Below are 12,837 nucleotides of genomic sequence, written 5' to 3' on the forward strand. Positions count from 1 at the left end.
ACAGCAGCTAGCACCAAAAAGAAACGCACAACAATAAAAAATAATAAAAATGAGAAACTTTCGAACTGGTAACAGGAAACGCAGCGTTAGTAATGGTCGTAACAGTGGCTCCAGCCTACCAATTCTCAGCAATTCGACGGAATTTCCTGTAAGTGTGCAAGAAGAATAGTTGCTTATGTGTGAACTGAAAGAGATTTTCCCTAGCTTTAAAGTTTTGCTTAAAACCTGTTCTCTATGGTCGCACGCGATAGACTGCGATCGCTAGATCCTCATTATAAACTGATAATGTTTACTTAGTAACACGTTAGCAGCTAATTTGCTTAAATGTAAAGCATCTGAACCATGTGCACTTACCCATACCATATACAAGATTAATGTAGTTTGCTGGCTCCAATCGAAAGGCCAGCCAGAGCTTTATGATTGCTATGCGTGTCATGCTGTCACAGATACATATAGACATACATAGGTAGATACATGCCGCATGACTCACGGTCACGCTTAAGAAAGGTAAAAAGGCATAAGAGAAAAGACCCAAGTGACTAAGTGCACATTCATGGCTTTTAAAATGGGCCCCCGAAGAACCCAAAAACTGTTGGCTTAACTGTGAGCGTGACTGGATTCCGAATATTGTTTCTTATTGTTGTTGTTATTATTGACTGTTATGTGATCGCTGACTCTTTGGCGTCAATAATTCGCGCCCAAGCGCTGAAAAGCTTTTTGTGACATCTTGAAATGTAAACTTTTGTGCATATCTGCGCGATTGGCTCGCTTTCTTCTCGGCGCAGCTGCCACTGCCAGCTAGGTGCCTCTGGAAGCGGACATATGCTTCATGTATCACTTCTTAGTTGGCATTTATTCGGTTACATTCATTTGTAAGCTACACAATTGCCGGTTTCCCTTCGGTACATTAATAACTAAAAACACGAAAGAGCTTATAACCATGGTCAGTGATTGGCTCTTTACTTCTTTTCCGCTGTCCAGTTTTTGGGACGTTCGGCCATAATAGTGTAATCGTTCTTGGCAATATTAACGCCACCATATTGATGCGTGGGGGGGTCAGGCAAAAATTCCCAGCCTTGTTCAATGGACATCTTCTTGATGACACCGGCAATGCCTAGCAGTAGAATAAAACGTTATGCCACAATCGTTATATCGAGTCTACATCGACTTACCCAGGAATAGACCAGCACACAGGCCTGCTACATGATTGTGCTTCCAGGCGCCATAGACGCCGCCAGCAGCAAAGCCTCCAATCAGGTAGTTGATTCTGCAAGTGATTGCGTATGTGTAAATCAAGACTAGAAAGCTCAACTAGTTAACACTCACTTATCATCCTTGCCGCGGGCATTTGTGGCAGCGAGTGTAGTTAGCGTAAATGCTGTAGCCATGCCCATCAGCGGGCCCGTGTTGTAGGCAAACCTTCCGAGAGTGGGTATGTAGCCCTGTGGCTTGGTGAGGGTCATCACGTCGAATGTGGACCACGCCATACCGGCGGCGAAGGCATATTTGTTTGTGGCCACAATCTTTCCAAAGGCATCTTCGCCATCAGGATAGTCGTAGTATTTGGAGCGTAAGATCGACATATTTGCCTAGATACCATGAAAAACATATGTATGCATGTAAATAATAATCACATAAATATTCAATCTATTCTGTCTACCGCTCATTGGCCAAGTGTTTTTACAGTGCGCTTTGGGCATTGCAGACAATTGTTAACATTTCCCTGGTCCATTATCATTTGATTAGTCAATTAATTCAACGATAAATGCTTTAATCTATCCATTAATTTACTAACCTGCCGAATTTACGTAATTATTCCCAAACGCAAAATAGTGGCAAAACAGCTGTTGACCAGTGTGTACCAACCACAGAAAAATACAACCCTTAACATACTAAAAAATACTAGCAACATGCCATTTTGAGTTTAACATGCTGTAAAGTAAAATGAAGCGGATTTTTCGTAACATTTTCAAATTAATAAACCGTAATTTCGATTTTGAAAATATCGTTAGCAAACAAGAAAAGCTAGAGGTACAAATTGTATCTTTTATTTACCTAAGTTGATAAATATGGAAATCCAGGTTTTCTCAAATCATGATTAAAATTTATTTTTTACACGTATTCCGTTTATTCTAAATTCACAAACACTGTGGCACTAACATTAATTAATGTTAATCATGAGGTGCAATCGAACATTTTTGTATTGGTTCTATGGAGGATGTAATTTATTCGAAAAATTATCGTTAAAAATTAAAAATGATTCTTTTGATTTCAAATGTGAATACGTTTAGTTCTTAAATCGATGATGGTAGACTAGTTTTTTGCCTTTCAATTAATAATATACACGTAAAATCTTGCACATTTAATAAGGAGGCATGGATATCCATTTGAATTGAATTTTTTTTGGCATACATTTAGAAGTTCAGTTGACCGAACAGGTGCAGATACAAAGCAAAAACTATATGATTTCGAGAACAAAATCGATCAATCACACAATATATATATATATATATAAATACATACATATATGGGCATAATTATATACAAATCAAATGACAAATTAAGAACAGGATCTAAGTTTGTTTAATCAGTCATAACATTCGTGGTGAACCTGGTAAAATTCACTCATATCATCCAATCATGTGATGCCTGTTTTCAAATAATCTTGAAAATAGCAAGTTAGGCAAAGCAATGCGATTTGGTTCGATGTTTGCATTATAATTGCCGTAACGTTATGCGACAAACATACATATATAGAATATATAGTTTGCATTATATAAAAGTAGTAGACATTTTAGTGTTCGTCGTGTCCAATTATTTCAATATCATCAGCCAAGGGACTCTCAATTTCGTGTTTGTTTTGGCTACCATTTTGTTGATTTGCATCCAAATTAATTAATGATAACGTCATCTTGCTGCTGAGTATGACCTACGATAAGAAGACAAAATTCGTTGTACTTTTTGTGACAAAAGAAGTTTGTTTTATTTACTGCTGGTTCCTCAGATGATCCATTCAGCTCAGAATCGTAGACCTCTTCACGTCTCGTTTGTGAATCGGCCACCAAAATCTGTGAGTCGTGTGCCAATGCGCCCTCCAAGTAAATGGACTGCGGCTCGGGTAGATTTTCTTCCAATTTGGACTGAAATGAAAACACAGCAATTGTAAGTCATATGTAGGATACTATTTTCATAAGCACTAGATGTTTCAAAGTGTTTCGCTGCTTGGAAATTTCTTTGACTATGGCTGGATTCGCAAGATCGTAATAAGGTGCAACAGAGGCACTTACATGTTCACTATTTGCGCGGAAAACAGGCGTTGGAGGGCGTCCAGTCCATCTTTGACCGCCCTCGCAACTAGCTGTTACCTCCATGCCAAGAACCTGCACCCCATCAATGTATGTATACAATTATATACACATATCATGCCAGTATATACAAAAACAATATAATAGTATAACTGTATAAATCAGAGTTGCAATTAAAATGTAATTTTACCGTCATTTCACGCTCTGCGCTGATGTCGCGTCGCTTCCTTTGCTGCTGCTGTTGTTGTTGTTTTGTGTTAGTCGCCTTCTTTATACCCTGTGTTTTGTTCTGCTCCTGATCGTTAGATGTATGCCCATTGGAAATGTTCTGGTTTTCTACATTTGTCAAATTCGTTTTTTCGTTGTCGTCGTGATGCTGTTTGAAAATTATTTTCGGATCGTTAATTTTGGCATAAAATTGAAATATTTAAAGTGAACAAAAGAACTGAGCATTTTTATAGTTGGTTGGCTCAACAAAAAATAAAAAAAAAAAAAAACACAAATAAATTGAAATTAATTTTTAATTAACTAAATTAATTAGAACAATGAAACAATATTTACTTTGAATATTTACTTAATTGTTGTTAAGAAACGCAACGAAAAAAGTGCATTAATTGGGGTTCTCAGTTACTTGGCTGGTTAATAAACAAAACGAAAGAGTTAACAAACTTTCAACGATTGCTGCGGGCCCGTTGTCGACGCTAACCTTATTCAAATCAGTTTCAGTTTCAGTTTCGCTCCTCGCCCCGTGCACGTCTCGACCGTTCAATTGCTCGTCGGCAGCGTCTATAAGACCTTGTATAGCCGTTACAACTACTCGATATCATTTTTTTTATATATTTTATCGACAATATACAAGATGGAGAGACATATATATATATATTTGTACATGTGTAACATGGAAACGAAGAAACGACAGAATGTAAGTAGATTTAATAAACATTTTGCATTGGCAATAGGCAATTGGCAATTGGCTTTGCTTTTGACTAAGGCTTAACTTTTCGATGTAAGTTCGTATGAATTGTGAATTGGCATGAGTTAACTATGAATCGAAAAGTATCTAAGCACATACATAAATATCATAATTGCACATACTTATGTACGTATGGTTAATTTCCAGTCTCTTTGTTTTGGTTTCTAAAATATGTCCCCATCATCATAAGTATTGATATAAGTAGTAATAGAGAGCTACAGACACAATTACGTATAAACATACATACTTAGTAGTATTTAGTATTTGTGGATAGTTAGTTAGTATGGCTACAGTTTCGCATGCCGATCGCAGACGAGCAAAGTTAGAAAGAAAGACGGCAAATAGTTAAGTAAGAGTGCAACAGAGAGTGACAGAGAGAAGGGGAAAGAGAGTTCAGTCCATATCGAGGCCCACACATGCAACAGGAGAAGCGTGAGCATAACAAGAAGAGAAACAGAGAGAAGGACATACATAGATAACTGGGATACTGAGCGGGGGGGCATCAAGAGCCATAGAAGCGATATTATAAAGCCGCGCTCCCGCATGCAACTCAGGAGCAGACGGATTTGTACAACACTGGTTTACGAATCTGTGCTGGTTATGCGTTTACACAAACAGAATGTCAAACTTTTCGAGGACTAGGGAATCGTACATGTACAGGTATAGATAAAACTCGATAATTTCTAGAAATCAAAAGTAGAAACGAACTCATGACTTGTACTTAGTTTGGTCTATTTCTGTGATTTGGTATTATATATGCGGTAAATAAATGTTGGTTGCATTAGAAATTTTGCTGCCGCTTGAGAAACTTCATAGCAATCATCTTGAAAATGAGAATACAAAAATATAGCATATTAATAAATGAGATCAAACGCCGATGAAAACTGCACGCGTCAACTAAAAATGTGTATACATACAGATGTACAAATGTACATTAAATTTGTGCGAAAATCTAACTGGTTTAAATGGGTAAATGTCATGGACAATGGCGCTACTATCATCCACGGGATGACGTGGATGACAGCAACGCACTTGTGCATGAATGCGGCTAGCTACGTTTGGATGGATGCTAACCTTTGCCTCATACTGATCGGTGTTCATTTCGGCAATTAATTTTGCCATCTCTCGTTCCGTGTCCTCTAGTTTCTTGCGCAACTTTTCGATTTCCATCAGCTGCTCCGTTTCCTTATTGAATAGCGACTTCTCCACCTCGGCCAGCGTCTTGGGGGCCAGTGCCTGGGCGTGGCACTGTTGCTGGTGCGCCTTCAGCGTGCTGGACAAATTGGTGGCCATTTCCGTGGCCGACAAGGTGGCTTTGTAGAGCTCCTTGTCGTTGCGCCTGCCATTCGCTGCGCTCGTCGCAGTTCCTCCTAAAAAGTGTTCGTAGGATTTGCTTTAACTAACAATTATGTTGAGGCAAGGACAACGAAACAGCTAGCATAGTCATTTATATACAGCAACAGAAAATAATAATTTTAAACGATAATAAGGTGAGAGAACAGAACTGTGTGAAATCGTATTTTATCACTACCATATGTATGAACAGATATTCTCTAACTACTCTTATGTGGTTTTGGTTTGGCTTGGTTTGGCTTGATTATGGCTTGTGAATTAGTAGACACTTAAATACATACATACAAACAAGTACAACATTTATATAAAATCTATAAATTAAACAGAATACATCAAAGGTTGCACTTGGTTAGCTACACCAAATGAGGAGGACATATTTTAAAACTGAACAGAGCGATCAGAGATCTCACTACGCTCTCGTCCTAATGTGCGCATCTTCTCGCACAACATCGACTACTCAAAGCGCACAAGGACTCAAACTCAACACTTTTAAAAAAACAAAACGTGTTCTAGCTTACTTGTCTGATGCTCGCGCCAACCTTTTCGCAAATGGCAATGCAGAAAATTCAAAAAACAGATGAACGATTTGGTTAGTACTTGATTATGAGTTAAGTACTTGTGCTAGTGTCTGTGTATATGTGTGAGTGTGTGTGGGTGTGTGTGTGTGTGTTTATTGTATATAAGGATGCAGTGTGTGCAACTAAAAAAAGTCGTTATAGTAGAACTAGAAGTCTCTATCATCATCTCTATATTTCAACTCACCCAATTTGGTGCCGCCCAGATCCTCCACCTGACTGTGATTCTGTTGGCCAAAAACTTCTTGGCGGAAGCCTGGATCCGTTGGTGCGGGACCATACGGTGCATTTGGTATTTGCTTCTTGAATACAATCTATAAATTGTAAGGGTTTTTTAATAATGCTTCACGCAATTAGTAACTTCAAGTTTCTTCCACCTTCATAATCGTATAGCCGAAGAACACCACGATGCCAATGGTATAGAGCGGCATCAGGAAGCCCATGCTACTGCCGGCTCGCTGCTGAGGCTGGTGAAAGGCACCCGCTCCCATTGGCGGTCGCATGCCAGGTATGGGTCCAGGCTTAAGGTAAAAGTAAAGATCATATTTTAAGTTCAAAACAAGAATCATATCACCCTCCTTATATAGAATGACCTAGTGATTGAGGCAACTAAATAGCGAGGGTACTTGTGCTAATCCTAGGCTAGTGTAAAGGTGTAATATTTACCTATAACAATATCCTTCATTATTAATATTAGGAAATCTATGTAACTTAATGTAACTATTGATTGGATTTGAGGATTAGAGGTCGGAACCGCACACTCTTCCATATACCATTTGTAGTTTCCTAATCTATATTTCGTCATAGGAAATACCCCAAAAATCATTTCATCATCAATATATAGAGTGACCTCGTGATTAAGGCAACTAAATAACGAGGGGTCTACGATTCTTAATCCCAGGCTAGTGTAAAGATGTAATTTTGTCGTACAACAATATCCTCTACTATAAATACAACCTAATTACTATCGGACCCTGTCATAAAGAGTTCCTCTGCATGTGTATGTATGTGTTAGAGGTCGGAACCGCACACACTTCCACTTCCATATACCGTTTGTAGTTTCCTAGCACAACAAATGGATGCGCGGGCAGGTGGCGCATTGGATTTGGCACAAGTTCAATATGAAGAATATTTTTTTTGTTTGCTCATCCCACTCTTCCTTTACGGTTGCTTTTGTATATATTTTCTTTCGGCTGTCTTTTGCCTTCAATTTGCGTGCAGTGTCATAAAAACAAAACCCAAATCCAAATAAAATAAACGCATCTATTTATAGGACTGGCCCGATGTCTCATCCCCAGCGTCCCCATCGAAGCCCATGCGAATGAGACGACGCGTCACTTCGTCGTCAATGGAAAATGAGCTGCAAATCGAAGTCGGAACTCACCCGGCCGTCAACGATGCGGGGCGGTGGGTTACTCGGCGAACTCTTGCGCTCGACTATCGGAACGGTGGGCGTGGCTGGTATTGCGCGGCCCCGCTCACGCATCGCCTGATATATGGACTCCGGATGCAGGTGGGCTGGCCGTTCCTGACGCAGACCTATGCGAAATAAACATATGGCAAACAATTAAACAATGTACAGACAGGGGTTAGGAAAACAATCAACATGTTCGTAGATCGGTTGGTGAAAGGATTAAATATGTGAGTATTTATCAGATAGATATAGAGAAAAGCCGTTAGATTGGTTAGACATTCAAGACAATCGTGCCGTTAGTCGAGCTGAACATTAATTAACGAGGAGGGGAAAAACGCTTCACGGTTTGAACCTACTTATTTCGCCCGTATACAAGTTGATCTGTTTGCGATACAAATGGGGGCCGAACGGCTCGAGGCCCGGCTTTGAGGCATTCATGAACTGCTCCCTGTCAAGCACGACATCACAACAACCTGGTCAGAGCAAGACAACACCAACACACACACACACACGAACACGTACAATATTCAATAAACAAAAGAAATTAATAAATTAAAATAATAGTTAGATTACGTGAAGACCAGCACTCACCGCCAGGTGCGCCACGCTGGGGCTGATCCTTAAAGCTTGGCTTGGGCGGCGCTCCGCCAAACATCATGGGATGGAATACTTTTGGCCACAATATGGCAATGCAGCCCACCACGGTCACAATGGCAATGATGCCCATTTTCTTCGGCGACATGCTCTCCTCCGTGGCTGAGCGATTCTTCTGCTTCTGCTTCGCTTCTGGCTGATGCTGCGACGATGTTGTGGACATGTTGAGGTGTTCGCAGGCGTTCCTTTTAAAGCTCAAATCTTAAGGCAACTCTCCGTGTCGGCTCGTACTCCAGTTGAGAATTCTTTGGTGTTTTACCTGATGCTCTTATTGTTTGTGTTTCGGCGTTCGAATATTTGAGGTTAACTTTGGCGTTGGCTCATTTTTGTTACGTTTGTTAATGCAGTTTTCCTATTTATTGCTGCCTTGTTATTGCATTATCTGAAAAATACGCACATACAATTTTCAATCTATATAAATCCTGTGCACAAGCATTCGCCTCGTATATATCGTATATTGAAGCTATTTGGAGCTGAGCACACATCACTTTGCCTGGTCACAATTACAGAGTATTTCAATTTTGATGTTTTTAGCCACAAAAAATTTTATTACATAAATAGCAGTCCCGATTATTTTATTTTTAGCGCTCACACTTTTCAGTCTTTTTTGGCTGTCTAATAATTCTTGCCGTGATCCATAAATATTGCGATCAAAACTGAGCACAGTTTTACGTTTAACGATCGCACATTTAAACAAATACACAAAACAAAATCAAATCAAATCAGCAACAATAACAACAAGAGTAATAATTTAAATTTATTGATCTAAGAGATTCAATAGCACTGCGAACGACGAATGCTTACGCAAAGCTCCAATGTTGTTTCCGAACTGGCCAAGCAAAATTTTGAAACTATTAGCGAATTTTTAAAAACAGCTCAGCGACGTCGACGACGACGACGACGCGTCGCTCGCTGCTCGCGTCGCCCGGTCAGTCGGCCATAATTTTTGGCGTTTGTCTGTTATTTGTGCCGCATTTGCAGCACAGTTGGCCGAAACTAAAATATAATGAATACGACAAAATAATTTGCAACATGCCCGCCCTCCACTCGCCGCGCACTTTGACAGTCCCGGACCCGTCCGTGTACGGACCCGGACAAGCGCACGCGCTGATCAGCCGCATATCGGAATTTTCATACCACTATACATATGTATGTATATGTGCATATGTATGTGCATTTGTTTTTTTGTTGTTTGTTTTCACATTTACTATCATTTCCACGGCACGCTCTTTTGACTGTAAACATGCATATATATGTATATTGTACTAATGTTTTTTGTCGGGACCAGACAGTAGCGTCTCTCTAACAATTTTCATTTCGCTTTCGAGCTCATTGACTAGCGAAAGTGTTGAAAGTGCACACATACATACGTATTTTTTGCTCTTCTGCAATTGTTTTACTCTAATTAACAAGTCGCATGGCACAGCTAAGTATCTCTAAATACTTGTGCCTTCGTGATTTTATTAGTATGGTCAAGATCTGACATTCGCTGGACATGGACAGTGCTCCTCACATTGGTTATTTTTAGAGTCACGGGCATTGTAAGAAGTCAATGTCGCACACTTCACAAATGTTTTCATAATTATTTATAAATAAATATACCAATATGTAACGCTCGACTTGTGACACTTTTGACGTAATTTTATTGATGCACATTTTCTTTTTTTTTTTCGCAATTTCCGCTGAACACATAAGCTAATCCATATCCAAATTTACCTTAATTTAAATTAAGTATTCAAAAACTCTTAAATTCTAAATTCAAACTATGTGTTTGTCGTTATGAAGTGTGGTCGGAAAATCAATATACGTCTGGCCAACCTATTGGTCCACCACCACAATTTATCGACAGTCAAATCAGTCTGGTAGCAGTGCTGCAAAACGTTTAGACAAATTAATATTTATTGATCAACAGTTAGGCGCCAATTATTTCCATTTTTATCCGCTTTTTAACATATAGTCTTTGTTTGTCAATCTTGTAATATTAATAAATAGTACTAAGAAACAACAACAAATTATCCGAGTTCTGCGAACATCAACAACAATCTTAATAATAGTTGTAAAGTTATTAATTACGTGTCGAAACGTTTAGCTCCTTACAAATACCATGGCAAAAAAAAAAACAATTGTATTCTTGTTAGATCGAACAGAGTTGGAAAATTCGCTGTGTCGGCAAAGCAGGTTGTGTAAAGTGCTTTTGTTATACAGCAAGGTTCTGCTGGGTATTCGTGCCTTGAGCAAAAACACAACCCTGGCATCTATACTCTCCCGGCTTAAATGTCTACGCATACAACGGTCTATTATGTAGCGAAATAATGATTTAATTTGACAGACATTAATCTTAATAAGCACCAGAATCATTTACTTAAATCAACAGCACAGGGTAAGTTGAATATCTGAGGTAATACATGTATACACATACATATTTTGCGTTTTTGTCGTGCTTCATATAATGAACAGCTGCTCAGTGCACCAGAGTTGTCATAATGCGATATTGAAAAAAAGTGCGTGTATGAGCTGCAGGGCAACTCTGGTAGTGATGGTGCTCTTCTTTGTGTTGTTATTGTAGAGACAAAGCCAAAATAAAATTGAGATTTGCCAAATAAATATATATTGGTACACAGAACGTGGAGTGAAAAACGGATTTGCGTCCCAGTAAATAGCGTTTAAAAACATCGTAAATTGTATTTGGCTAAAAACCTAATGCGCGCTGTTGATTGGCGTCGCTCCAAATTAACCAAATTTATTGCTGAGCCACAGACGGAGTTCGACATAATGGACGACGAGGCATGCTTGACCGTTGAGAAAGAGCTCGACCGCGTTGTGAGCAAGTTGGAGCAACTGCACGAGATCGCTTCGGTCGAAATCGGAGACGTTGCGTCGCTTATGTCGGAGCTGGTCAATGTTTTGGGGAATGCGGAGCAGATGCTGGTTACCACGCTCAATACTGGTACGCAAATGAATGCGCCTGGCACGAGCAGCACAGACGATCCCATGGGCGATGGCGTGAGCATGCAAGTGGAGACAGAGCCAACTGCTCCACAACGTCTCACCGATAGCCAAATGGAAATAATCAGAGAAGCTATCTTAAAGTGCAATGATCGCGTACAGAAGTTGTCAACGGAACATCGTGACTCGCATGGTTCGGTTTCGAAGATTGGGAAGGCCATCGATCGCAACTTTAGCTCTGACTTCAGCTCGACGATGCGCGTGGACGCACTCCAGGACGAGGACAACCTAATGCTACTAAACAAGGCCATCGCCAAACATTACTGCCGCCAGGGCATGGACGAGGTTGCCCGCACGCTAATCAAGGAATGTAAAATGAGTGAGAACGATGCCCAAGATGTGTTCGATTCGGAACGCGAGTTCGCCGAAATCTACAGCATCTGGATACAGATACAGAAGCGCGAGCTGTCTGAAGCCCTCAAGTGGGCCATACGGCACTCGAGCCAGCTGATGGAGCGGCATTCGCTCATCGAGTTCCGGCTGCATCGCATGCGATTCATGCAGCTGGTTTCCTATGGCCTGGAGTCCCAGCACGAAGCCATCGTGTACGCCAGGACCAACTTTCAAAAGTTTGCCGTGCGTTACGAGCATGAGATTGCCAACTTGATGGCCAGCTTTATATATCTGCCCGGTGGCCTTGAGAAAACACCCTACAAGATCTTTCTTGCCCAGGAAATGTGGACTGAACTATCGTTCACATTCCTCAAGGACGCTTGCCAGCTGTTGGGCATCAGCAAAAACTCGGCCCTCTCGGTGGTGGTAAACGCAGGCTGCACCGCGCTGCCTGCGCTGCTTAACATCAAGCAGGTAATGCAGTCGCGCCAGGTGCTGGGCATGTGGAATGGCTGCGACGAGCTGCCTATTGAGATCGATTTGCAGCCAGAGTTTCGGTTTCACTCTATCTTCGCCTGCCCGATTCTCAGGCAACAAACCACTGAGGACAATCCACCGAAGAAGCTGACATGCGGACATGTCATCTCGAACGACGCCTTGCACAAGCTGAGCAATGGGCACATACTGAAGTGTCCTTACTGTCCCGTCGAACAGAATGCCGAGGAGGCCGTTCGTATTTACTTTTAAATGTAGCCCCTAATAACAATTAATCATAATATCATATACATATAATAAAATGTGAACCTGCCTATTGGCGCGGTTAAAGCAGTTCGAGCGTGGATCTGGAGGAGGAAGACGACGAAATGTTTGGCTGACCGGAGCGGATGAAAGTGTTGAATTGCGGCAGCTTTTCCTTAAATGTTATTTACAATTGGCCGCTCATCTAGATTGTTCTTTAGATAAATTTGCTAGGCGGAATCGAACTACTTGAGCCGCGAACTTTTACGAGTAAAAGTCCTAACAACCCCATTAAACAAAATCCCACTAGTTCTTAATTACATGCATAATAAATAAACATTTATCTCTAATACTGTGTTATTTTTGAATATTTTCCATTTGCACATCGCTTGATTTCTACTCCAATGTCTGTCACTAGGTGCAGTCAAGAAAATTATTATATTGCGTCGCAAATTTCAGCTATATACATATAAGAAGAAAAAGTAT

At 40.4% G+C, this 12,837-nt stretch overlaps 3 protein-coding genes across 38 annotated transcripts; 1 reads left to right on the forward strand and 2 right to left on the reverse strand.

Moving 5' to 3' along the window:
• Nucleotides 1-832: 832 nt before the first annotated feature.
• Nucleotides 833-1,882, reverse strand: ND-B14.7 (NADH dehydrogenase (ubiquinone) B14.7 subunit). Its single transcript, XM_064686838.1, has 4 exons — nt 1,796-1,882; nt 1,327-1,589; nt 1,173-1,267; nt 833-1,114 (listed from the first exon to the last, which is right to left on the reverse strand). The coding sequence occupies exons 2-4, from the start codon at nt 1,581-1,583 to the stop codon at nt 960-962; spliced, it is 507 nt and encodes a 168-aa protein (XP_064542908.1). The 5' UTR covers nt 1,584-1,589; nt 1,796-1,882; the 3' UTR covers nt 833-959.
• Nucleotides 1,883-2,078: 196 nt separating this feature from the next.
• On the reverse strand, nt 2,079-10,120 carry RIC-3 (RIC3 acetylcholine receptor chaperone). Of its 36 annotated transcripts, none has more exons than XM_064687052.1 (12): nt 9,991-10,120; nt 8,212-8,656; nt 7,977-8,093; nt 7,591-7,745; nt 6,584-6,727; nt 6,394-6,520; nt 6,150-6,170; nt 4,012-4,118; nt 3,496-3,681; nt 3,288-3,380; nt 2,991-3,140; nt 2,079-2,929 (listed from the first exon to the last, which is right to left on the reverse strand). In XM_064687052.1, the coding sequence occupies exons 2-12, from the start codon at nt 8,435-8,437 to the stop codon at nt 2,795-2,797; spliced, it is 1,461 nt and encodes a 486-aa protein (XP_064543122.1). In that variant the 5' UTR covers nt 8,438-8,656; nt 9,991-10,120; the 3' UTR covers nt 2,079-2,794. The 36 variants fall into 36 exon arrangements, 25 of the variants coding, with proteins under 25 accessions (XP_064543122.1, XP_064543113.1, XP_064543110.1 ...); XM_064687043.1 differs by lacking the exon at nt 4,012-4,118 and adding an exon at nt 5,353-5,645; XM_064687040.1 differs by lacking the exon at nt 4,012-4,118 and adding an exon at nt 5,353-5,648.
• Nucleotides 10,121-10,808: 688 nt separating this feature from the next.
• On the forward strand, nt 10,809-12,701 carry Sou (Souji). The gene has a single exon (XM_064686418.1). It carries the CDS (start codon nt 10,975-10,977, stop codon nt 12,358-12,360), a length of 1,386 nt encoding a protein of 461 aa, XP_064542488.1. The 5' UTR covers nt 10,809-10,974; the 3' UTR covers nt 12,361-12,701.
• The last annotated feature ends 136 nt before the right edge of the window (nt 12,702-12,837 follow it).

The sequence above is a fragment of the Drosophila montana genome, unplaced genomic scaffold, assembly GCF_035044405.1.
Source record: "Drosophila montana isolate Dmon_TW-CO22-7 unplaced genomic scaffold, ASM3504440v1 contig_3200_1, whole genome shotgun sequence".
Lineage (NCBI taxonomy): Eukaryota > Metazoa > Arthropoda > Insecta > Diptera > Drosophilidae > Drosophila > Drosophila montana.

What these genes read in the sequence shown, in the direction of transcription:
- ND-B14.7 (XM_064686838.1), bottom strand. Translation starts at nt 1,583, where the DNA reads ATGTCGATCTTACGCTCCAAATACTACGACTATCCTGATGGCGAAGAT. An exon ending in GCCCGCGGCAAGGATGATAA is followed by an intron (nt 1,268 to 1,326) that starts GTGAGTGTTAAC and finishes AATCACTTGCAG; the next exon opens with AATCAACTACCTGATTGGAG. An exon ending in GTGTGCTGGTCTATTCCTGG is followed by an intron (nt 1,115 to 1,172) that starts GTAAGTCGATGT and finishes TTCTACTGCTAG; the next exon opens with GCATTGCCGGTGTCATCAAG.
- RIC-3 (XM_064687040.1), bottom strand. Translation starts at nt 8,437, where the DNA reads ATGTCCACAACATCGTCGCAGCATCAGCCAGAAGCGAAGCAGAAGCAG. An exon ending in TTGGCGCGAGCATCAGACAA is followed by an intron (nt 5,649 to 6,149) that starts GTAAGCTAGAAC and finishes AACACTTTTTAG; the next exon opens with GAGGAACTGCGACGAGCGCA. An exon ending in CCGATCAGTATGAGGCAAAG is followed by an intron (nt 3,682 to 5,352) that starts GTTAGCATCCAT and finishes ATTTTCAAACAG; the next exon opens with CATCACGACGACAACGAAAA.
- Sou (XM_064686418.1), top strand. Translation starts at nt 10,975, where the DNA reads ATGCGCGCTGTTGATTGGCGTCGCTCCAAATTAACCAAATTTATTGCT.